At 46.0% G+C, this 25125-nt stretch overlaps 1 protein-coding gene across 2 annotated transcripts in view; it reads right to left on the bottom strand.

The window, feature by feature from the left end:
- LOC115176394 (integrin alpha-10) overlaps positions 1-25125 on the bottom strand; it is a 53213-nt gene that overhangs the window by 2069 nt on the left and 26019 nt on the right. For both annotated transcript variants that reach the window (XR_003872235.1, XM_029736416.1), the window contains exons 8-28: positions 14835-14985; positions 9479-9644; positions 8442-8515; positions 8182-8326; positions 7230-7378; positions 6854-6997; positions 6372-6578; positions 5163-5293; positions 4825-4991; positions 4490-4632; positions 3965-4075; positions 3744-3829; positions 3364-3505; positions 3100-3192; positions 1949-2025; positions 1669-1758; positions 1508-1592; positions 1262-1375; positions 1066-1173; positions 842-955; positions 669-764 (exon numbers count right to left, since the gene is read on the bottom strand). Coding sequence is in view for 1 of the 2 variants with exons in the window: in XM_029736416.1 (XP_029592276.1) it covers positions 669-764; positions 842-955; positions 1066-1173; positions 1262-1375; positions 1508-1592; positions 1669-1758; positions 1949-2025; positions 3100-3192; positions 3364-3505; positions 3744-3829; positions 3965-4075; positions 4490-4632; positions 4825-4991; positions 5163-5293; positions 6372-6578; positions 6854-6997; positions 7230-7378; positions 8182-8326; positions 8442-8515; positions 9479-9644; positions 14835-14985 (2593 nt within the window). In the remaining variant the exon portion in view is untranslated. The remainder of the gene's footprint in view (positions 1-668; positions 765-841; positions 956-1065; positions 1174-1261; positions 1376-1507; positions 1593-1668; positions 1759-1948; positions 2026-3099; positions 3193-3363; positions 3506-3743; positions 3830-3964; positions 4076-4489; positions 4633-4824; positions 4992-5162; positions 5294-6371; positions 6579-6853; positions 6998-7229; positions 7379-8181; positions 8327-8441; positions 8516-9478; positions 9645-14834; positions 14986-25125) is intronic.

The following is a 25125-nucleotide window of genomic DNA, read 5'->3' as shown; positions in this document are numbered from 1 at the left end:
GACATATTCATCACCCTATACCAGCTTCGTCTATCTGGATGTAAACGACAGACATATTCATCACCCTATACCAGCTTCGTCTATCTGGATGTAAACGACAGACATATTCATCACCCTATACCAGCTAACTACTCTATCTGGATGTAAACAACAGGCAGACAGATATTCATCACCCTATACCAGCTTCCTACTCTATCTGGATGTAAACAACAGACAGACAGATATTCATCACCCTGTACCAGCTTCCTACTCTATCTGGCTGTAAACAACAGACAGACAGATATTCATCACCCTGTACCAGCTTCCTACTCTATCTGGCTGTAAACAACAGACAGACAGATATTCATCACCCTATACCAGCTTCGTCTATCTGGATGTAAACGACAGACATATTCATCACCCTATACCAGCTTCGTCTATCTGGATGTAAACGACAGACATATTCATCACCCTATACCAGCTTCCTACTCTATCTGGATGTAAACAACAGGCAGACAGATATTCATCACCCTATACCAGCTTCCTACTCTATCTGGATGTAAACAACAGACAGACAGATATTCATCACCCTGTACCAGCTTCCTACTCTATCTGGGTGGAAACGAGTCAGGCACAGACGATGCTAAACCAGTCCTCCACTATTAGTGTTAATCCTGCTATTCTCTCACCTCCCTCCAGATGGCGCCATTCCCCAGAGTGACCAGGTTAGATTCCTGAGCAGCCAGACGATAGGCACTCACTATCCTCACCACCTTAAACTTAGCCTGGTGACAGAGACACAAAGTCAGAGTGAGTGTTTTTATAGTTAGAGCCGTGTGTGTGTGTGTGAGAAACTTCGTACCTGTCTGAAGAAGTTGTCGTGGACCCTGCGGCTGACTCGTATGAGAGCGGTTTGTCCTCGATGCAGCTGCTGTACCTCACACACCACCTCCACACACCACGACCTGCTGCAGTTCTACACACCACACACAGAACCATGTTACATCTGAAAATATACTATATAGCTAGTTAGGATTGTGAATGTGATCATCTTGTGTGTGGGTATTTGTGTGTGTCTGTTCTCACCAGTAGGTCAGTCTGTTGCATGTCTTCAGGATGTAGTGGTCGTACATCTCTCTGTCTGTCCTTCAGCTGGGACACATCACTGTCTACACTGCAGTTCACCCCTGTCACCTGACAACACAAAGGTCACGGTTCAGAACCAGAGAGAAATGACAATAACTGTTTATTCCAACAGTAGTGAAAGAGGGTTAGTACTCACGTTGTAAGAGAAGACCTCAGTAACAGCCATGAAGACTCTGTCTCCAGCTGCTACAGAGGGCAGGCTCAGCCTCAACTCCAGGTTACTCACACTGTAACAGCCCAGGTTCTGCAGCTACACACAGAACACATTAGTCTGACACGTGTGTGTGTGTGTGTGTGTGTAAAGACAGTATGTATGGGTTATGTGTGTGATTGTGCAGTAAGGATATTAGGGAAACGGATATATTGTGTGTGCACTGCTTACCCTGAAGTGTGTGTAGAACTCTGGTCCTATTGCCTCTGATATGGTTCTGGTTGGGTGGACCTCATAACGGTTCAGATTGGAGTCACTACAAATAAAGGTAGAGATACAGGGAATGAGAGACAGAGAGTTACAGAGAGAGAGAGAGACAGAAAGAGACTAACCTGGTGATAAAGAGGTCAGGTTCGTACTGAACCACAGTCTGGAGCTGAACACTGTTGTCTCCCAACGTAGCCTCTCTCTCCACACTGTCACTATGGGAACCAGGAACACAGAGATGTATGTGACAGACACATGACAAGACAAACACACAATACTTCTGTCTCTACTGTAGGATTATGACTAGGGTTAGATGGAATCAGTGGAGGCTGAATTTCAGGTTCATTTCTAGAAGCTCCCAATAGGAATCCCTTTACATTCCTCCATAGGATTATAGTGAGTTACCTGGCAACTGTGAGTTTCATCTGGACTTTACTGAGCAGAGACGTACAGCTGAACTCAAACTCTAACATGAAGTTCACCTGACAGAGAGAAGATAAGAGGTGGGGGGGGATTGAGTTTGTGGTATCAGAACTACACTGAACAAAAATATAAACGCTTCATGAAACAATTTCTACGATTTTTCCATTTGCCTCATGCAGTGCGACACATCTCCTTCACATAGAGATGATCAGGCTGTTGATTGTGGAATGTTGTCCTACTCCTCTTCAATGGCTGTGTGAAGTTGCTGGATATTGGTGGGAACTGGAACACGATGTCATACATGTCGATCCAGAGCATCCCAAACATACTCAATAGGTGACATGTCTGGTGAGTATGCGGGCCATGGTAAAACTGGGACATGTTCAGCTTCCAGGAATTGTGTACAGATCCTTGTGACATGGGGCCGTGCATTATCATGCCGAAACATGAGGTGATGGTGGCGGATGGCAAGACAATGGGCCTCAGGATCTCGTCACAGTATCTCTGTGCATTCAAATTATCATCCATAAAATCAATTGTGTTTGTTGTCCGTAGCTTATGCCTGCCCATACCATAACCCCACCGCCACCATGGGGCACTCTGTTCACAACGTTGACATTAGAAAACCTCTCGCCCACACAACGCCATATGTCTGCCATCTGCCCGGTACAGTTGAAACCGGGATTCATCTGTGAAGAGCACACTTCTCCAGCATGCCAGTGGCCATCGAAGGTGAATTCTCTGGTAACAGCACTGGGGGACATTCCTGCAGTCAATTGCACACTCCCTCAAAACTTGAGACATCTGTGGCATTGTGTTGTTTGACAAAACTGCACATTTTAGAGTGGCCTTTTATTGTCCCCAGCACAAGGTGCACCTGTGTAATGATCATGCCGTTGAATCATCTTCTTGATATGCCACACCTGTCAGGTGGATAGATTATCTTGGCAAAGGAGAAATGCTCACTAACAGGGGTGTAAACAAATTTGTGCACAACGTTTGAGAAAAATACGCTTTTTGTGTGTGTGGAACATTTCTGGGATCTTTTATTTCAGCTCATGAAACATGAGACCAACACATTACATGTTGTGTTTATATTTGTGTTCAGTGTATTTGATGCCAGACAGACAGACCTTGGAGTGGGAGCGGAACACAGGATAGCTGACATTACAGGAATGACTGTTGGAACTGAGAGATGTACACTCAATTTTCAACTGGTTATCCTCCTAGAGAGAGAGAGAGAGGGAGGGAGAGAGAGAGAAAGATGGGGATGGAGACATCGAAAGGGAGGGAGGAAGAGAGAGAAGGGGGAGGAGACAGAATAAAACTGTCAGGTTCATGTTGTAAATCTGTGTGTTGTAAATCCGTGTGTGTGTGTGTGTGTGTGTGTTTCGTACCCGTATGCTGAGACTAGAGAAGTGGAGGTTGTGTGAGTAGTACAGTGTTAGGCTGGTGTTATAGGCGTTCTCCAGTCTGTTCTGCAGCTGGACTTCTACAGCCAGACGTCTGCGAGGGCTACGGATCACATAGGGCTGCTGTCTGTGGAGAGGAGTTACATTCAGACATTCATACAACTACTACATAACTACTACACAACATTAATTCAACAACTACACAACATGAATACAACAGGAATGCTTGACTTAGTAATTGTTTGGCTGATTGTGTGTTGACTGGACACGTAAAAGAGAGGAACATTTTTGATCAGGTGTGTGTGTGTGTCTATATGTGTGTGTCCATGCATGTGTGTGTGCATGTTTGTGTGTGTGAGATGTACCTTGTCCCAGAGATGTCCATGTGAGCCTGCAGCACCAGATCAGTGACACACACATCATCCTCACCACAGTCTTTGAAGAACGTAATCTGGAGACATCAATGTACAGTATTTGAAATGGAGGTGCCAGAGTAATACTGTAAATAACGTACAGTAACAGTACATTACATCATACAATTTGGCCAGGATGCTACGAGCACCCCACACACACCCCACACACTGACCGATCTCTTGAAGGTGGTGGGCCAGCCTTCGTCCAGCACTGGGCCACTCTCTGTGTCGTTGATCTTAAAGCGCAGGGAGAAGCTGATTGGACGGATGTAGTCAGCTGTGTCCTATCACAGACAGAGACAAAGGGTTAGAGGTCAATATCCACAGTATGTAGTGTTTCAGCATGTAGATTGTGTGTGTCGGTCGGGGTGAAGGATGTGTACCAATGTGTGTTTTGGCATTGTGTGTGACATATGGAAGGGCAGGTTGTGGTAGTAGCGTGTACATGTTGGTTGTGTGTTTGTGTCAGAGCATGTGTGTATGTTAGTTGTGTAGTTAGTGTGTGTGTGTGTGTGTGTGTGTGTGTGTGTATATGCCATTTAGCAGAAGCTTTTATCCAAAGCGGCTTACAGTCATGCGTCCATACTTTTAAAGAAAAAAGTATGGTCACTGTTTGGTCCCGGGAATTGAACCCACTATCCTGGTGTTGCAAGCACCATGCTCTACCAGCTGAGCTCTGGTGTGTGTGTCATACTCACAAACACATGGAAGGGCAGGTTGTGGCAAACAGTCTCTCCTGTGTAAACTCTGACCCCCAGCTGTGTCTGTCTCTGGTTGCTGTCGTCAAACAACGCCCTCGCTGTCAACTTTCTCTCATCCAACATGGCCACCACCGACAGCTCTGAGGAGGAGGGAGAAGGGGATGTTAGTGTTGATAACAAATCTATCAAATCTAACAGGCAGACTCCCTCCCTCCTATCTCCTTCCCCCTCTCTCCCCCTCGTCTCTCCCTCCCCCTTACTCTCTCCAGTCCCCTCCCCTCCCTGCCCCTCCCTCTCTCCCCTCCCTCACCCACTCCCTCCCCCTCCCTTACCGAAGCTGTTGCTGTGAGTTCCAGGGGAGCGGGACAGAGCCAGGAAGCAGGCTGTAGCGTTGAGACAGGCAGACTCCCTCCCTCCTCTCTGACACGTCTTCTGGATGACGTTGATTGAGTGGGGCTGGAAGGACAGACTCATGTTGATCTGGACTATACTACGAGAACTGGAGAGAGGGGAGGGAGAATTGATCATTCAATGATGACGATCATCATCACATTTAAAAAAAATACTCCACAGCCAAGTCTGACAATTTATCCCTCCCCTCCCCTCCTCTTCATTCCTCCACCTCCCCTCCTCTTCATTCCTCCACCTCCCCTCATCCCTCCTTTCTTACCTGAGTAGTACAGCACTGCCCTGGGCCCCCACAGCCAGGTCTAACAGACCATCTCCATCCAGGTCCAATCTGGCACTCACACTGCGCCCAAAATACTGCAGAGAGGGGGACAGGGATGACCCTGCGATACGCTACAGGGAGAAGGAGAGGTGAGCAAGGAGGTGGAGAGAAGAGGGTGGAGAAGTGGTGGAGAGAGCCGTAGAATGAGGTCAATGGAAATACTATAGCTAAGAATGATATCACTTTAAAAACAAATCTTCACTTTTCTTTTCACAGGGATGGACTCCACCTATACTTCTGGTGACACTTCTTTCTCTACCTGTTTGTAGTTGTGGATGATGTGTATGTCTACCTGTTTGTAGTTGTGGATGATGTGTATGTCTACCTGTTTGTAGTTGTGGATGATGTGTATGTCTACCTGTTTGTAGTTGTGGATGATGTGTATGTCTACCTGTTTGTAGTTGTGGATGATGTGTATGTCTACCTGTTTGTAGTTGTGGATGATGTGTATGTCTACCTGTTTGTAGTTGTGGATGATGTGTATGTCTACCTGTTTGTAGTTGTGGATGATGTGTATGTCTACCTGTTTGTAGTTGTGGATGATGTGTATGTCTACCTGTTTGTAGTTGTGGATGATGTGTATGTCTACCTGTTTGTAGTTGTGGATGATGTGTATGTCTACCTGTTTGTAGTTGTGGATGATGTGTATGTCTACCTGTTTGTAGTTGTGGATGATGTGTATGTCTACCTGTTTGTAGTTGTGGATGATGTGTATGTCTACCTGTTTGTAGTTGTGGATGATGTGTATGTCTACCTGTTTGTAGTTGTGGATAATGTGTATGTCTACCTGTTTGTAGTTGTGGATATGTGTATGTCTACCTGTTTGTAGTTGTGGATGATGTGTATGTCTACCTGTTTGTAGTTGTGGATAATGTGTATGTCTACCTGTTTGTAGTTGTGGATGATGTGTATGTCTACCTGTTTGTAGTTGTGGATAATGTGTATGTCTACCTGTTTGTAGTTGTGGATGATGTGTATGTCTACCTGTTTGTAGTTGTGGATGATGTGTATGTCTACCTGTTTGTAGTTGTGGATAATGTGTATGTCTACCTGTTTGTAGTTGTGGATGATGTGTATGTCTACCTGTTTGTAGTTGTGGATAATGTGTATGTCTACCTGTTTGTAGTTGTGGATAATGTGTATGTCTACCTGTTTGTAGTTGTGGATAATGTGTATGCCCTGGCCGTGGTAGACGTATATGGCCCCATTGTGTCCGTCCTCTAGGGGTGCCCCCACCAGCAGGTCAGTGTACCCGTCATGGTTGAGGTCTGGGGCGGAGGCCAGGGCGTAGCCAAACCTAGCATCCTGGGACCTATCCTCTGCCTTCAGAGTACCGTTAGACACAAACACCTCCTCCTGAGAGAGAGAGAGACAGAGAGAGAGAGAGGCAGAGTGGAGAGAGAGAAATGGAGAGAGAGTGAGAGAGGCAGAGTAGAGAGAGAAAGACAGGCAGAGTAGAGAGAGAGAGAGTCAGAGTCAGCATCTCCCAGACATTCCTCTTCTTATCCGCTAATATCCTCAACCCCTTCCCCCTCCCTTAACTCTATCTCCCCCCTTCGCCCATCTCTCACCCAACTCCCCCTCTTCCTGACACCAGCCCAGTCCTCCCCCACTACTCCCCCCTGTCTCACCCCACTGAGGGAGTAGATGTAGACTCTGCCTGCCTCCTTGTTGCCAGGGCCCAGGTACATGGGTGCTGCCACCAGCAGAACATCAGTAATGCCATCCTGGTTCACATCCAACCCACACACCTCACTGCCATAGTACGACCCAATCTACAGAGAGAGAGAGAGAGAGAGAGAGAGAAAGAGAGAGCGAGAGAGAGAGAGAGAGAGAGCGAGAGAGCGAGAGAGCGAGAGAGAGAGCGAGAGAGCGAGAGAGAGAGAGAGAGCGAGAGAGGGGTGTGGTGGCGGTGAGGAGAAGGGGAGAGGGGGGTTGGGGGTGAGTGAGAGTTTGATTGATAGATACATCCAATGAGGTATATACACACACACACACACACACTACCTGTTCTCCATTGAGGGCCTGTGCAATGTTGACATCTCCATTGTTGCTCAGTTCAAACAGAATGACCTTTCCTTTGTGTTTGAACCTGGGAGCTCCAGCCACATACAGCCTCCTCCAGTCTCCCACTATCACTGACGACACTGTGTAGCCTAAACACACACACACACACACACACACACACACACACACACACACTTTAATTAGATCCACAAATTACAAATTGCATAGGATGCAAATATCTCACAGGTCATACAGATGCCTGAAGACACATTAGGTATGGAAACAAAAATGATTGTGTACATCCGTGATACGTTTAGTAGTATTACGTGTAAAACAGTGATAAGTTTAGTACTATTACGTGTAAAACAGTGATACATTTAGTACTATTACGTGTAAAACAGTGATAAGTTTAGTACTATTACGTGTAAAACTGATACATTTAGTACTATTACGTGTAAAACAGTGATACGTTTAGTAGTATTATGTGTAAAACAGTGATACGTTTAGTACTATTACGTGTGAAACAGTGATAAGTTTAGTAGTATTACGTGTAAAACAGTGATACATTTAGTAGTATTACGTGTAAAACAGTGATACATTTAGTACTATTACGTGTAAAACAGTGATACGTTTAGTACTATTACGTGTAAAACTGATACGTTTAGTACTATTACGTGTAAAACAGTGATAAGTTTATTAGTATTACATGTAAAACTGATACATTTAGTACTATTACGTGTAAAACAGTGATACGTTTAGTACTATTACGTGTAAAACAGTGATACATTTAGTAGTATTACGTGTAAAACAGCGATAAGTTTAGTAGTATTACGTGTAAAACAGTGATAAGTTTAGTAGTATTACGTGTAAAACAGTGATAAGTTTAGTAGTATTATGTGTAAAACGGTGTAATGTAAAGTGTACATAGTGTAACGTAAGTAAGTTAAGTCACCCAGATAGGCAGCATGGTTCTTGAGCTCCTGGGGGAACTCAGACTCAAAGGCCTCTCTGGTGGGCATGATGCGGCCCTCAGCGCCCTCCTTCAGCACCCCTCCATCCCAGTCATACGCCCCCACCATCCCAAACAGGATCCCATCCTGAAACACACGCATGGGAGAGGGGGGAGGGGGGATAAACATACAGTACAATGAAAGATCAGAAATTCAAGTCAATGACATGACACGCACACACACACACACATGGTGGACTCACATCGAGAACGTGTGTGGAGAAGCCGATCTGGGACATCTCAAACTTGAAGGAGCTCTCGTTGTACCCCAGCGTCCCTGTGATGAAACAGAAACATCAAAACAACGTTTAACAAACCTTTCTAGCACATTTTCAGTAGTATCCAACACAAAAATCTAGTTGAGCAGATCTCTCTGTCTCCAAGCTATTATTTCATGTCATGTCATTTTATTAAAGTCACGAGTCTCACCCTCTCATGTTTCTGTGCCCAACCACATATCTGTGTGGTGGGGGGTTCAGTGACTGAGTGAGGGGCTAATGGGACCTCTGCTGAGGTGAAAGTGGAACAGGGTTACCCTAACCCTAACTCTCAGAGGAAGTTTAGTTGAATGTTTGATTAATGTTTGTTCTGCCAGTGCCAGGTGGCTGACACATGAATACCGTGATGGGACTACATGTGGCATCCTGTGCTGCCCACTCTGACACATGAACACTCACTCTCAATTGAAATACTGTTCCTTTTTATTTTTATCCCCCTTTCACATTTTCTCCATACATCCCCTCCCTTCCTTCCCCTCCCCAATCTGCCACTATCTAGATGCCACAGGTTAGTGCCCTCTTTCTCCCTCCTCACTCAAGAACCCAGGTGGTATACAGAATCTACCTCCTCCTCTCATTTCCTCCTCTCCCTTCCTCCCTTGCTCCCTACAGACTTCAGGGTGGCATCATTTCTCAGTCTTCCTCCCTTGTTCCTGTAAGTGTTGTGATAGCTGCTCCCGCCCTTCTTTCCTTTTCAAGGTAGTGGCATCTATCCATCCCTTCCTCTTTCATGCCGTCTAGGATTAAATGTGGCACCATTCCCTCTTTTTTGCCTCTTTCTCAATTGAAAGAGAGTAACATCCCTCTCTCTACTAACTGTCTCCTGGCTAAATCAGAAAGCAGTCCCTCCCTGTCTCCAGAACACAGACACCCTTTCCCTCCTTTCTCTTTCCCGCTCTTTCACCTCCCTCCCTCCTCTCCTCTCCTCCCACTCCCCCTTACTCTCCCTCTCTCCGTCTCACCCTCTAGAGTGAAGATGCGGTCTCCTAGTGCATCTACGATGTCGTTGAGCGCCGCCTCATCAGTCACGTTGAAGAAGTATTTGTCGTCAGGGTCGCTGGCGATGTACTTGATCTCACTGATAAACGTCTCTGGGTCCTGCTGCCTGCGGATGTAGTGACCCAATACCTGGAGGGAGAGAGAAAGGGATGAGGTCAGAGAGGGGGGAGATAAAGGGAGGGAGAGAGAGAGGGATGAGGAAAGAGAGGGGAGAGGTAAAGGGGGAGGGAGAAAGGGAAAGAGAGAGGAAGAGAGAGGGGGGAGAGAGAAAGAAAGGGGTAAAGGGAAGGGTAGAAAAACAAAAGGGAGAGAAAGAAGGGGTTAAATGTAAGGGACAGAAAAAGTGAAAGGTAGAGCGAGAGATAACATTAACAGACAATTCTCTACGTCTTCCGCCAATAACTCCTCCATATTTCACAGGGACAGAGAACATTTATATAGAGGGAGAGATATTACTGAGTCAGGACAATCTGAGAGGACAGAGAGAGAGCTGCCAACACCAACCCCATACAGTACAGTAGAGGACGTAACCTGAATCAAGGACAACCACAGAGTGACAGCCAGAGTATAAGCCCTTAAAAGAGAAAAAAAAGATAATGTCCGTAGGGTTCTAACTAAGGTGTTGTCTAAAAATGGAGTCAGCTAAAATGTTTGGGAAATACTACTCTAGCAAACCGTGAAATGAAAGAATTGGTCCAGACAGGGGGGAGAGAGATGACTGGTGTGGTAGGGCTCTCTAGTGTGAGGAGGCTATAGTAACAGCTACAGTTAGTAGTCTGTAATACAGAATAACCTAAACACTGCAGTAAGGAGCACATTCCTCCCCAGAAACCCAATCCCAACAATCCTTCCCTGTCACTGGCTGCCAACTTAACTAAGGAAATTCTCTGTTTTCAAAGGGGACGGAGGGAGGGAGGTAGGGGAGGAGGGAGGGACGGATGGAGGGAGAGAGGGAGGGAGGGAAGGAGAGAGGGATGGAGGAAGGGAGGGAGAGATGGAGGGATGAAGGGTGGGGGGAGAGAGGGAAGGAGGGATGGAGGAAGGGAGGGAGGGATGAAGGGAGGGATGAAGGGAGGGAGAGAGGGAAGGAGGAACGGAGGGATGGAGGGAGGGAGGGATTAATGTGAAGGAATCCTACACTATAAATGTATACATGAAGATCTTATAGAAGCAGAGAAATTCCGTTGGTCTTGCCAGCTGCTGCTGGTTTGTCCTCAGAGTCACGAACGGAGAGAGAGGACAGAAATACAAACAGCGGGAGGTAGCTTGTTAAGTATTCAAAATATACAGTGAAGTTATAGCTACTGCACATGTATACACACACATGCACAGGCACATGCACACAAACAAACTCACAAACAGACAAACACACACCCTTTGACCCCTCCCCTTGTTGACTGTAAATTCTGTGTGAGTCGGCAGGCAGGCAGGCTGATGTATAAAACACGACTCAGGCTGTTAATTTAGAGAGCTTGTTGCTCTGCTCTCCCCAAAGGGCTGTTTTCTGTCCTACACACACTGGCAGCAGGACAGAGAGCAACAACATCAAAACATTGCAGCCGTCACAGTGAAACCACGTTTCAGCACCAAGACTCCCTGGAGATTCTCTCTCTCTCTCTCTCTCTCTCTCTCTCTCTCTTCAATTTAATTTAAGGGGTTTTATTGGTGTGCGAAACATATGTTTACAGGGAAAATAAATAAACATAAATATGGGTTGTATTTACAATGGTGTTTGTTCTTCACTGGTTGCCCTTTTCTTTGTGGCAACAGGTCACAAATCTTGCTGCTGTGATTGCACACTGTGGTATTTCACCCAATAGATTTGGGAGTTTGTCTAAATGTTATGCTCACTGAGTCTGGACATAGTCAAAGCTTTCCTTAAGTTTGGGTCAGTCACAGTGGTCAGGTATTCTGCCACTGTGTACTCTCTGTTTAGGACCAAATCGCATTCTAGTTTGCTCTGTTTTTTTGTTAATTCTTTCCAATGTGTCAAGTGATATACACTGCTCAAAAAAATAAAGGGAACACTTAAACAACACAATGTAACTCCAAGTCAATCACACTTCTGTGAAATCAAACTGTCCACTTAGGAAGCAACACTGATTGACAATACATTTCACATGCTGTTGTGCAAATGGAATAGACAACAGGTGGAAATTATAGGCAATTAGCAAGACACCCCCCAATAAAGGAGTGGTTCTGCAGGTGGGGACCACAGACCACTTCTCAGTTCCTATGCTTCCTGGCTGATGTTTTGGTCACTTTTGAATGCTGGCGGTGCTTTCACTCTAGTGGTAGCATGAGACGGAGTCTACAACCCACACAAGTGGCTCATGTAGTGCAGCTCATCCAGGATGGCACATCAATGCGAGCTGTGGCAAGAAGGTTTGCTGTGTCTGTCAGCGTAGTGTCCAGAGCATAGAGGCGCTACCAGGAGACAGGCCAGTACATCAGGAGACGTGGAGGAGGCCGTAGGAGGGCAACAACCCAGCAGCAGGACTGCTACCTCCGCCTTTGTGCAAGGAGGAGCAGGAGAAGCACTGCCAGAGCCCTGCAAAATGACCTCCAGCAGGCCACAAATGTGCATGTGTCTGCTCAAATGGTCAGAAACAGACTCCATGAGGGTGGTATGAGGGCCCGACGTCCACAGGTGGGGGTTGTGCTTACAGCCCAACACCGTACAGGACGTTTGGCATTTGCCAGAGAACACCAAGATTGGCAAATTCGCCACTGGCGCCCTGTGCTCTTCACAGATGAAAGCAGGTTCACACTGAGCAAGTGACAGACGTGACAGAGTCTGGAGACACCGTGGAGAACGTTCTGCTGCCTGCAACATCCTCCAGCATGACCGGTTTGGCGGTGGGTCAGTCATGGTGTGGGGTGGCATTTCTTTGGGGGGCCGCACAGCCCTCCATGTGCTCGCCAGAGGTAGCCTGACTGCCATTAGGTACCGAGATGAGATCCTCAGACCCCTTGTGAGACCATGTGCTGGTGCGGTTGGCCCTGGGTTCCTCCTAATGCAAGACAATGCTAGACCTCATGTGGCTGGAGTGTGTCAGCAGTTCCTGCAAGAGGAAGGCATTGATGCTATGGACTGGCCCGCCCGTTCCCCAGACCTGAATCCAATTGAGCACATCTGGGACATCATGTCTCGCTCCATCCACCAACGCCACGTTGCACCACAGACTGTCCAGGAGTTGGCGGATGCTTTAGTCCAGGTCTGGGAGGAGATCCCTCAGGAGACCATCCGCCACCTCATCAGGAGCATGCCCAGGCGTTGTAGGGAGGTCATACAGGCACGTGGAGGCCACACACACTACTGAGCCTCATTTTGACTTGTTTTAAGGACATTACATCAAAGTTGGATCAGCCTGTAGTGTGGTTTTCCACTTTAATTTTGAGTGTGACTCCAAATCCAGACCTCCATGGGTTGATAAATTGGATATCCATTGATTTTTTTTGTGTGATTTTGTTGTCAGCACATTCAACTATGTAAAGAAAAAGTATTTAATAAGATTATTTCTTTCATTCAGATCTAGGATGTGTTGTTTAAGTGTTCCCTTTATTTTTTTGAGCAGTATATATATTTTTTTCTCATGATTTGGTTGGGTCTAATTGTGTTGCTGTCCTGGGGCTCTGGCGGGCATGTTTGTATTTGTGAACAGAGCCCCAGGACCAGCTTGCTTAGGGGACTCTTCTCCAGGTTCATCTCTCTGTAGGTGATGGCTTTGTTATCGAAGCTTTGGGAATCGCTTCCTTTTAGGTGGTTGTAGAATTTAACGGCTCTTTTCTGGATTTTGATAATTATCGGGTATCGGCCTAATTCTGCTCTGCATGCATTATTTGGTGTTTTATGTTGTACACAAAATATATTTTGCAGAATTCTGCATGCAGAGTCTCAATTTGGTGTTTGTCGCATTTTGTGAATTCTTGGTTGGTGAGCGGACCCCAGACCTCACAACCATAAAGGGCAATGGGTCCTATAACTGATTCAAGTATTTTTTGACAGATCCTAATTAGTATCTTACATTTTATGTTCCTTTTGATGACATAGAAGGCCCTTCTTGCCTTGTCTCTCAGATCGTTCACAGCTTTGTGGAAGTTACCTGTGGCGCTGATGTTTAGGCCGAGGTATGTATCGTTTTTTGTGTGCTCTAGGGCAACAGTGTCTAGATGGAATTTGTATTTGTGGTCCTGGCAACTGGACCTTTTTAGGAACACTATTATTTTTGTCTTACTGAGATTTACTATCAGGGCCCAGGTCTGACAGAATCTTTGCAGAAGATCTAGATGCTGCTGTAGGCCCATCTCTCTCTCTCTCTCTCTCTCTCAGTCCCCCCTGTCTCTCTCTCTCTCAGTCCCCCATCTCTCTGACAGTGGCTCTGCAGGTCCCAGTGTTTATATTGTGGTTCCGCTGGTGACAGTGGCTCTGCAGGTCCCAGTGTTTATATTGTGGTTCTTCTGGTGACAGTGGCTCTGCAGGTCCCAGTGTTTATATTGTGGTTCCTCTGGTGACAGTGGCTCTGCAGGTCCCAGTGTTTATATTGTGGTTGCTCTGGTGACAGTGGCTCTGCAGGTCCCAGTGTTTATATTGTGGTTCTTCTGGTGACAGTGGCTCTGCAGGTCCCAGTGTTTATATTGTGGTTCCTCTGGTGAAAGTGGCTCTGCAGGTCCCAGTGTTTATATTGTGGGCTGGGGAGGAGTCTCAGACTACCCAGCCACTGGAGTCTGTTCTACCACACCACCAAAACCACATCACTCGAGACACTGATGATGTGTGTGCATGTGTGTGTGTGTGTGTGTTAGGGGGGTGGGGTGGGGCAGGAAGACATAGCTGTTGTTACCCACTGGGTTATTTTAAGGAGCCAGAGGGGTTCAGTTAGTGATTTGCTGGGGCTATTTTAAAGACCACAGGCATTATTTCAGGCCAGTTTGAGGCTGAATGGGCAGGATGGCTAGCTCTCACGTTATGCAGGGTATGTGAGGTGGTATGGTGGAAAAGCTGTTTCAATACAGCTATTTCAGGAGTGGGGTTGGTTGGTGAGACTGTCTGCCATATTGGTTAGCGAGTTTGTGGTGTAGCAGGCATGCTGGATTCATGTGCTCTATGAAACAGTGTGTGTGTGTGCATGCGTCTGTTTGTGTGTGTGTGTGTGTTTGTGTGTGTGTGTGTATGTGTGTATGTGTGTGCGCGTGTGTGTGCGTCTGTGTGTGTGTGTGCGCATCTGTGTGTGTGCGTGTCTGTGTGTGTGCGCTTCTGTGTGTGTGTGCGTCTGTGTGTGTGTGTGTGCGCGTCTGTGTGTGTGTGCGTGTACTCACAGCGATGGCATATCTGGTGATGTTTCTCTTCTCACACTCCTCCAGAGCGTCCGGTAGCTCCTCCCCATCATGTGACTCTCCATCCGTCACCACGATCATGACCTTGGTGGCCCCCTCCCTCGCCCCCCGCTCAGTGCTGAATGCCTCCGTACTGGAGAAAGAGAGTTATAAAGAACTTTATTAGGTAAATATCATAGTGCTGTTGTCAGCATGTTAAAACAGCACATACTGGTTCAAAACCCAAACTGCTTACATGTACATTCTCTTTCCGTTACCCTGAACCAAACCACAATAAAACACAAATATTGTTCTGGAGTTGGATCCGAAACACCATTGCCTGAAGTAGAGTATCTCATGACAAGCTGTAGACCACACTATTTGCCAAGAGAGTTTTCATCAATTTTTTTTGTGGCTGTTTATCTACCACCACAGACGGATGCTGGCACTAAGACTTCACTCAGTCAGTTGTATAAGGAAATAAGCAAACAGGGAACCGCTCACCCAGAGGCAGCGCTCCTAGTGGCCTGGGACTTTAATGCAGGGAAACTTAAATCCGTTTTACCTAATTTCTATCAGCATGTTAAATGCGCAACCAGTGGGAAAAAAATTCTAGATCACCTTTACTCCACACACAGAGACGCGTACAAAGCCCTTCATTTGGCAAATCTGACCATAATTCTGTCCTCCTGATTCCTGCTTACAAGCAAAAATGAAAGCTGGAAGTACCAGTGAATCGGTCCATAAAAAAGTGGTCAGATGAAGCAGATGCTAAACTACGGGACTGTTTTCCTAGCACAGACTGGAAAATGTTCTGGGATTCTTCCGATGGCCTTGAGGAGTACACCACATTTATTTATTTATTTATTATTTCACCTTTATTTAACCAGGTAGGCAAGTTGAGAACAAGTTCTCATTTACAATTGCGACCTGGCCAAGATAAAGCAAAGCAGTTCGACACATACAACAACACAGAGTTACACATGGAGTAAAACAAACATACAGTCAATAATACAGTAGAAAAATAAGTCTATATACAATGTGAGCAAATGAGGTGGGATAAGGGAGGTAAAGGAAAAAAAGGCCATGGTGGCAAAGTAAATACAATATAGCAAGTAAAACAGGAAGAAAGTGCAAAGTAGAAATAAAAAAAATGGGGTGCAAAGGAGCAAAATAAATAAATAAATACAGTAGGGGAAGCGGTAGTTGTTTGGGCTAAATTATAGATGGGCTATGTACAGGTGCGGTGATCTGTGAGCTGCTCTGACAGCTGGTGCTTAAAGCTAGTGAGGGAGATAAGTGTTTCCAGTTTCAGAGATGTTTGTAGTTCGTTCCAGTCATTGGCAGCAGAGAACTGGAAGGAGAGACGGCCAAAGGAGGAATTGGCTTTGGGGGTGACCAGAGATATATACCTGCTGGAGCGCATGCTACAGGTGGGTGCTGCTATGGTGACCAGTGAGCTGAGAAAAGGGGGGACGTTACCTAGCAGGGTCTTGTAGATGACCTGGAGCCAGTGGGTTTGGCGACGAGTATGAAGCGAGGGCCAGCCAACGAGAGCATACAGGTCGCAGTGGTGGGTAGTATATGGGGCTTTGGTGATGAAACAGATGGCACTGTGATAAACTGCATCCAGTTTATTGAGTAGGCTATTTTGTAAATGACATCGCCGAAGTCGAGGATCGGTAGGATGGTCAGTTTTACGAGGGTATGTTTGGCAGCATGAGTGAAGGACGCTTTGTTGCGAAATAGGAAGCCAATTCTAGATTTAACTTTGGATTGGAGATGTTTGATGTGAGTCTGGAAGGAGAGCTTACAGTCTAACCAGACACCTAGGTATTTGTAGTTGTCCACATATTCTAAGTAAGAACCGTCCAGAGTAGTGATGCTGGACGGGCGGGCAGGTGCGGGCAGGGATCGGTTGAAGAGCATGCATTTAGTTTTACTTGTATTTAAGAGCAGTTGGAGGCCATGAAAGGAGAGTTGTATGGCATTGAAGCTCGTCTGGAGGGTTGTTAACGCAGTGTCCAAAGAAGGGCCAGAAGTATACAGAATGGTGTCGTCTGCGTAGAGGTGGATCAGAGACTCACCAGCAGCAAGAGCGACATCATTGATGTATACAGAGAAAAGAGTTGGCCCAAGAATTGAACCCTGTGGCACCCCCATAGAGACTACCAGAGGCTTGGACAACAGGCCATCCGATTTGACACATTGAACTCTATCAGAGAAGTAGTTGGTGAACCAGGCGAGGCAATCATTTGAGAAACCAAGGCTATTGAGTCTGCCGATGAGGATGTGGTGATTGACAGAGTCGAAAGCCTTGGCCAGGTCAATGAATACAGCAGCACAGTATTGTTTCTTATCGATGGCGGTTACAATATCGTTTAGGACCTTGAGCGTGGCTGAGGTGCACCCATGACCAGCTCTGAAACCAGATTGCATAGCGGAGAAGGTGCGGTGGGATTCGGAATGGTCGGTAATTTGTTTGTTGACTTGGCTTTCGAAGACCTTAGAAAGTCAGGGTAGGATAGATATAGGTCTGTAGCAGTTTGGGTCAAGAGTGTCCCCTCCTTTGAAGAGGGGGATGACAGCAGCTGCTTTCCAATCTTTTGGAATCTCAGACGACACAAAAGAGAGGCTGAACAGGCTAGTAATAGGGGTTGCAACAATTTCGGCAGATAATTTTAGAAAGAAAGGGTCCAGATTGTCTAGCCCGGCTGATTTGTGGGGGTCCAGATTTTGCAGCTCTTTCAGGACATCAGCTGACTGGATTTGGGAGAAGGAGAAATGGGGAAGGCTTGGGCGAGTAGCTGTGGGTGGTGCAGTGCTGTTGACCGCGGTAGGGGTAGCCAGGTGGAAAGCATGGCCAGCTGTAGAAAAATGCTTATTGAAATTCTCAATTATAGTGGATTTATCGGAGGTGACAGAGTTTCCTATCCTCAGTGCAGTGGGCAGCTGGGAGGAGGTGTTCTTTTTCTCCATGGACTTTACAGTGTCCCAGAACTTTTTTGAGTTTGTGTTGCAGGAAGCAAATTTCTGCTTGAAAAAGCTAGCCTTGGCTTTTCTAACTGCCTGTGTATATTGGTTTCTAACTTCCCTGAAAAGTTGCATATCACGGGGGCTGTTCGATGCTAATGCAGAACGACACAGGATGTTTTTGTGTTGGTTAAGGGCAGTCAGGTCTGGAGAGAACCAAGGGCTATATCTGTTCCTGGTTCTAAATTTCTTGAATGGGGCATGCTTATTTAAGATGGTGAGGAAGGCATTTAAAGAAAATAACCAGGCATCCTCTACTGACGGGATGAGGTCAATATCCTTCCAGGATACCCGGGCCAGGTCGATGAGAAAGGCTTGCTCGCTGAAATGTTTCAGGGAGAGTTTGACAGTGATGAGTGGAGGTCGTTTGACCTTTAGAGGGCAGGTTGGTTAGGATGATATCTATGAGGGTGCCCGTGTTTACGGCTTTGGGGTGGTACCTGGTAGGATCATTGATAATTTGTGTGAGATTGAGGGCAAATCAAGCTTAGATTGTAGGATGGCTGGGGTGTTAAGCCTGTCCCAGTTTAGATCACCTAGCAGCATGAGCTCTGAAGATAGATGGGGGGCAATCAGTTCACATATGGTGTCCAGAGCACAGCTGGGGGCAGAGGGTGGTCTATAGCAGGCGGCAACGGTGAGAGACTTGTTTTTAGAGAGATGGATTTTTAAAAGTAGAAGTTCAAATTGTTTGGGTACAGACCTGGATAGTAGGACAGAACTGTGCAGGCTATCTGCAGTAGATTGCAACACCGCCCCCTTTGGCCGTTCTATCTTGTCTGAAAATGTTGTAGTTAGGGATGAAGATTTCAGAGCTTTTGGTGGACTTCCTAAGCCAGGATTCAGACACGGCTAGGACATCCGGGTTGGCAGAGTGTGCTAAAGCAGTGAATAAAACAAACTTAGGGAGAAGGCTTCTAATGTTAACATGCATGAAACCAAGGCTATTACGGTTACAGAAGTCATCAAAAGAGAGCGCCTGGGGAATAGGAGTGGAGCTAGGCACTGCAGGGCCTGGATTCACCTCTACATCACCAGACGAACAGAGGCGGAGTAGGATAAGGGTACGGCTAAAAGCTATGAGAATTGGTCGTCTATGACGTCCAGCATAGAGAGTAAAAGGAGCAGGTTTGTGGGGGCGTTAAAATGAGTGAAGAAATTAATGTATTAGGGATTGATTGTTTTGATTGTTATGAACTAAAGATGTTGACGCCATTATAAGCATGCCATGGTGAATGCCATGGGTAAACTCTGATCTGGAGAGTGAAAATGATCTTAATCTATTTGATCTATAGGCATTGCCTTTTGAATAGTTGAATCATGATGCTTTGCTTCGGGTCATGTTCAGTTGGCACCAAAGGAAAACATTTTATTTTAACTAGGATTCACTACCTGGATTTGTACAACAAGATATGCTAATTTTAGTTTCTGGGATAGTCATTTCCAACATACTATGCTGATCCATTGGAGTGTGATAGATAACTAAAGATTATTTTATTAAACTCCATTGTTGCATGCACTGCATTATGCATTAATGATGTGCTTTTCACTGTCTATGGAAAATATAGCTTTGAATCTCATAAACTGTATACATTTTTTGTTTTTCTTCATGGGTTCGTGCAGGTGACTGTGTATTCCCAGACAAATTGCTAGAGTGCTAAGATAATGTGTTGGATTGAAATAAGAGACAGTGCTGAGTTTCTTGGGATGTTATGTGCAGGAACCCCCATGCAATGAGTTATTGTTGGTGATTTTTGGTTTATGTAGAATATATGTATTTTTTATGTGAATGAATGTTCTTAAATCTTGTGATTTTCATTTAAGTTGAGAGTGGACTCAGAGGGATGACTGTCTTTTCTGTTGTGATGTCTGTGTTTAGACACTGGTTCTCCTGTAACGTTACTGTTCTGATTCTCTAGAAGGGAAGGGATTCCCTTGAGAGGGGAATGTGGCGGATGAATCAGAATTAGTAGGGTAACATAGATAATTAAGATGTTTTGTTAGCATAATATGCTTATGTGGGATACTTGTCATTAGGATGGCGTGCCCTTTGGACTCTGGTGTTGACAGTTGTACTTTTCCCTTAGCTAGGGCTCAGTCACTTGGGGCCCAGAGAGGGGAGAAGTCAGAATGAAACATTCTCTTCATATGTGAATGTGTCTTTACCTATTCTTAAACCATGTGAAGGGATGGCGTGATTAATGGGGAACCAATTACTTGTCTCCACAATGTCTGTGCGCAAGTCACTCCCTCCTTTTCTATGTTGTGGGATAGTGTATGACCTAGAGGCTCACTCCCCTCAGTGAGCTTGTCCAGGAGTGGAGTCAAGAGGAGTTTACTTGAGATGGGAGTATCTAGAGTTGTCAATTGATTTATGCCATTGGATGAGCTAATGGTTCTGTTCTATACCGTACCAGGGAGAGACGGTTCCAGTTTGGGGTAGGAGGACAAGATACTGGTCTATACAATGAACACTGTTGATACAGCAGTTGCTGTCTGCTATGTTTTATAGATATCTTTCAAACAGAACTTAACCTTTGTGAACTGTTCCTAAGATCTGTTGTTCGTCATGTACGTTGAGAGGGGTGGGTCTTGGGTATAAAAGATCTTTGTACTTTTGTGTAATCACTTTTCAATGGCATCAGTGAAGGTCAAGTGCTTTTGCAAAACCATCTTAATAATTAAAGATGTAGTTTTAAGTATAACTGACTTGTGTGTGAAGTTTGTAACTATCCTCATTTGGTAATGCAGAAATTAGCCACCACACGCTTTACAGACCTCGACTACTACAGAGAGAGCGGGAGAGAGCGGGAGAGAGGAGGAAGAAAGAGAGAGGGGAGAGAAAGGTGGGAGAAGGAGAGGAGAGGGAAGAGAAAGAGAAAAAGAGAGATGAGAGAACAAGTGAATGAGCAGGAAAGACAGAACAGAGAAAGAGAAAAAGAGAGATGTGTCACACCCTGATCTGTTTCACCTGTCCTTGTGTTTGTCTCCACCCCCTCCAGATGTCACCCATCTTTCCCATTATCCCCTGGGTACTTATACCTGTGTTTTCTGTCTGTCTGTGCCAGTTCGTTTTGTTCGTTTAAACCTACCAGCGTTTTCCCTTGCTCCTCTCTTTGCTATAGTCCCTGTTTTCTAGTTTCCAGGTTCCGACCTTTCCTGTCTGACCTGAGCCTGCCTGCTGTTCCGTTACCTTACACCCTCTCTGGATTACCGACATCTGCCTGACCTGACCCTGAGCCCACCTGCTGTTCCGGTGCCTTACACCCTCTCTGGATTACCGACCTCTGCCTGACCTGACCCTGAGCCCTCCTGCTGTTCCGCTACCTTACACCCTCTCTGGATTACCGACCTCTGCCTGACCTGACCCTGAGCCCGCCTGCTGTTCCGGTGCCTTACACCCTCTCTGGATTATTGACCCCTGCCTGCCTTGACCTGTCATTCGCCTGCCCCTGTTGAAAGAATAAACTTTTGTTTCTTCAACACTGTCTGCACCTGGGTCATAACTTGAAACGTGATAAGAGGAGAGATGAGAGAACAAGTGAGTGAGCAGGAAAAATAGAACAGAGAAAGATAGGAGCAAAGGAATGTGGGTACAAAAAGAAGACAGAAAGGTAGAGAAGAAAAATAGAGAGGGAGGATAGAGGAGAGAAAGAGAGGGAGGGAGAGGATAGAGGAGAGAAAGAGACAGAGGTAAGATTAGGGTGGAGTATTAGGGTGTATACACAGAGTTTCCCTACATTTAAAATAAACAGCTGCTAGAAGAAGATAATATAACATTTAGTGATCCTCAGAGTTAAATAACACAGTTGGGAAAAACAAAAAATGGGTGTGAGAGGGAGAGTGACAAAGACGTGTGTGTGTGTGTGTGTGTGATCGCTTCCAAGAACTGTTTATGAAACAGATTGGGTGCGATACGGATAGTGACACAGACCCTGAAAATTCCCCTAAAATGACAAATAACCATAGGCGTAATCAGGCCAGACTTGACCATATGTGAGTCAGACAGACAGACAGTCCGACAGGCAGTCCGACAGTCAGTCAGTCAAACAGTCAGTCAGATAGGCAGTCCGACAATCAGTCAGTCAGACAGGCAGTCAGACAGGCAGTCAGACAGGCAGGCAGTTCGACAGTCAATCAGTCAGTCAGTCATACAGTCAGTCAGTCATACAGTCAGTCAGTTTAGTCATTAAATACAATAAATAAATAATAAATATGGAAGGGGAGAAGAGAGAAAGAGAAAGAGATGAAGGGAAGAGAAAGGAGGGGAGGAGCTAGATGAGAGAGTGGTGTTAATTGGGAGGTCTGGTTGTACTTACACTTTTATAGTCAGGAGTGTGATCATGACACAACGTGTGTGTGTGTGTGTGTGTGTGTGTGTGTGTGTGTGTGTGTGTGTGTGTGTGTGTGTGTGTGTGTGTGTGTGTGTTCTCTGCGATGGCGTATCCGGTGATGCTTCTCTTCTCACACTCCTCCAGAGTGTGTGTGTGTGTGTGTGTGTTTGTACAGCTGCAGTGGCTGTAGGAGCTAACCAGGCTGTACTACAGTGGCCACACCTGCAGCTCTGCTGACCAAGCAACAGCCAACCCCGTCAGTCTTCCTACCAATGCCAGCTCTGGTATCTTTTCATCTGTGTGTGTTTGATTCGTACTAGAAGTCCAAGAAACAAAACAGCACAGGCAGACAGACAGACAGTCAGTCAGTTTAGTCATTAAATACAGTTGGTAATTTCCTTTTAAAGTACAGCTCTACCACATCACTGGTGTTACCATGACACACAATCTAACCTAAACACAAAGGATGTGCAGCGACAACACACACACACACACGCTTGTACACATGCAAGTACACACATGCACACACACGTACACACACAAACATATAACCACACCCTGTTTATCTGGTGGTGACCTGTTTTGACCACTGGACACTTAGTGGGTAGAGTCTGCTAGCACTTACACACACAGACACACACACACAATGCCTAGTGCAGCCAGTGTTAGTGAACTCAGTCATTTTCAGGCGTAACTCTGGCCCAAGCTAAATATAAAGTATGTGGTGAACCCGCAAGAAACGGTCTGGTTAAAAACAGCCGTTTCCCCTGCACAGCCTGCTAATTATACAGCCAGCCAGCCAGAGACGAGAGGAGAGAGGGAGGAGAGGAGAGGAGAGGGAGAGAGAAAAAGGGTGGAGATGAGAGGGAGGAGAGAGGAGAAGAGAGGGAGGAGAGAGAGAGGAGATGAGAGGGAGGAGAGAGAGGAGAGGGGAGAGAGGAGAAGAGAGGGAGGAGAGAGAGAAGAGACAGCACAAGAGGATAGATGGAGGAAAGGAGGATGTAGTAGAAGGAAAAAGAGAGGGAAGGTAAAGTAACATAAGGAGAGGTTGTGAAGAGGAGAGATGACTGAAGATAAACGTTCTAGAACACTAGTGGAGCAAGAGAGAAAAACACTTAAAAAGTTTATTACAAACATGCATAAAGCAGAAATAAACCAGCAATTACTGTGCAGCAGAGTCACTTGACCAATTAAAGAGAGCAGAGAGACCAGGGCCTATGGAACATACAGCGAGAAAGAGACACAGAGAAAGTAATAAATAAAGGAATAGTGTGGTAAAAAGAGGTGGGTAAGAGCACAGCTCTGATGTGGCTGAGAGACTGTGTGAAATACAGGGGGAAAAGAGAAAGTGAAGGAGGGGGAGAAATGAGAGAAAGAGAGGGACATATGTGAAGATCAGAATGTGGAAGGGGAGAAGAGAGAAAGAGAAAGAGATGAAGGGAAGAGAAAGGAGAGGGGGAGGAGCTAGATGAGAGAGTGGTGTTAATTGGGAGGTCTGGTTGTACTTACACTTTTATAGTCAGGAGTGTGATCATGACACAACGTGTGTGTGTGTGTGTGTGTGTGTGTGTGTATGTGGTCATGACACAGCGTGTGTGTGTGTGTGTGTGTGTGTGTGTGTGTGTGTATGTCACAGGGTAAAATGTGTATGACACAGCGAGAGGCAGTAGTTGATACCCTTTAAATAGACTGCTTTACTCTCCTATATCACTCATTTAGCCTCTATGTGTCTTATACTGCTTCCTGTGTGTGTGTGTGTGTGTGTGTGTGCGCGTGTGTGTGTGTGTGTGTGTGTGTGTGTGTGTGTGTCACGCCTCTCTAGCGCTCGAGGGCGCCAGGCGGCCCATCATTACGCACACCTGTCACCATCGTTACGCGCCTCAGCGCTTCATGGGACTCACCTGGACCCTCCCCTATATCTGTCACTTCCTCAGTTTCTTCCCCGTGTCTGCATTAATGTTGTTTTGCTCCCCTTGTCCAGACGCTGTCCTTGTTTTGTTTCATGTACGTTTGTCCATGAAATCTTCACTCCCTGTACTTTCTTCTTGTCTCCCAGCGTCTGTCCTCACAGTGTTTGTGTGTGTGTGTGTGTGTGTGTGTGTGTGTGTTCTCTGCGATGGCGTATCCGGTGATGCTTCTCTTCTCACACTCCTCCAGAGTGTGTGTGTGTGTGTGTGTGTGTTTGTACAGCTGCAGTGGCTGTAGGAGCTAACCAGGCTGTACTACAGTGGCCACACCTGCAGCTCTGCTGACCAAGCAACAACCAACCCCGTCAGTCTTCCTACCAATGCCAGCTCTGGTATCTTTTCAGACAGACAGACAGACAGACAGACAGACAGACAGACAGACAGACAGACAGACAGACAGACAGACAGACAGACAGACAGACAGACAGACAGGTTCTATGACCGTTTCGACCCAACACTCATAAACAAGGGTTAATACCAATGTCCCCTCTAAACTGTGTGCAGCGCGGGTGCGCAGCTTCCCCTGGACTGCCGTGCAGAATAAATATCAGCGCATGCAGGGAAGCATGAGATTGAACTTCAATCAACTTTAGAGTTTTCCGTCAGTTAACACTATCAACGTTTCCCTTTACTGTGGAAATTGTGATCGAATCAACGCAATATTAGCCACTATCAATACAACATACCAAAACAAAACAAACTATTCAAGAGATGTTGTTGTATTCAGAATGCATCGGAGTAGGATTCTATTGAATTAACAGGCACGACTCAGGCCCATACTCTACACAGACCGGTGCACTATAACCAATCAGAGCTGCAGTAGGCCTATATGCAAATAGACCATTGCCATATATGGGTCTGTGCCATTCACTTTGAACTGGACTGATTGTACAGCATGAGCAGTCGTCAATAGATGTTCTTGTTTTGCGATCAAAGTGAGAGCTACATGTAGCAACGTGT

Source organism: Salmo trutta, chromosome 37, assembly GCF_901001165.1.
Source record: "Salmo trutta chromosome 37, fSalTru1.1, whole genome shotgun sequence".
NCBI lineage: Eukaryota > Metazoa > Chordata > Actinopteri > Salmoniformes > Salmonidae > Salmo > Salmo trutta.
Note: the sequence above shows the minus strand (reverse complement) of the source record. Positions and strands in the feature narration are given on the sequence as shown.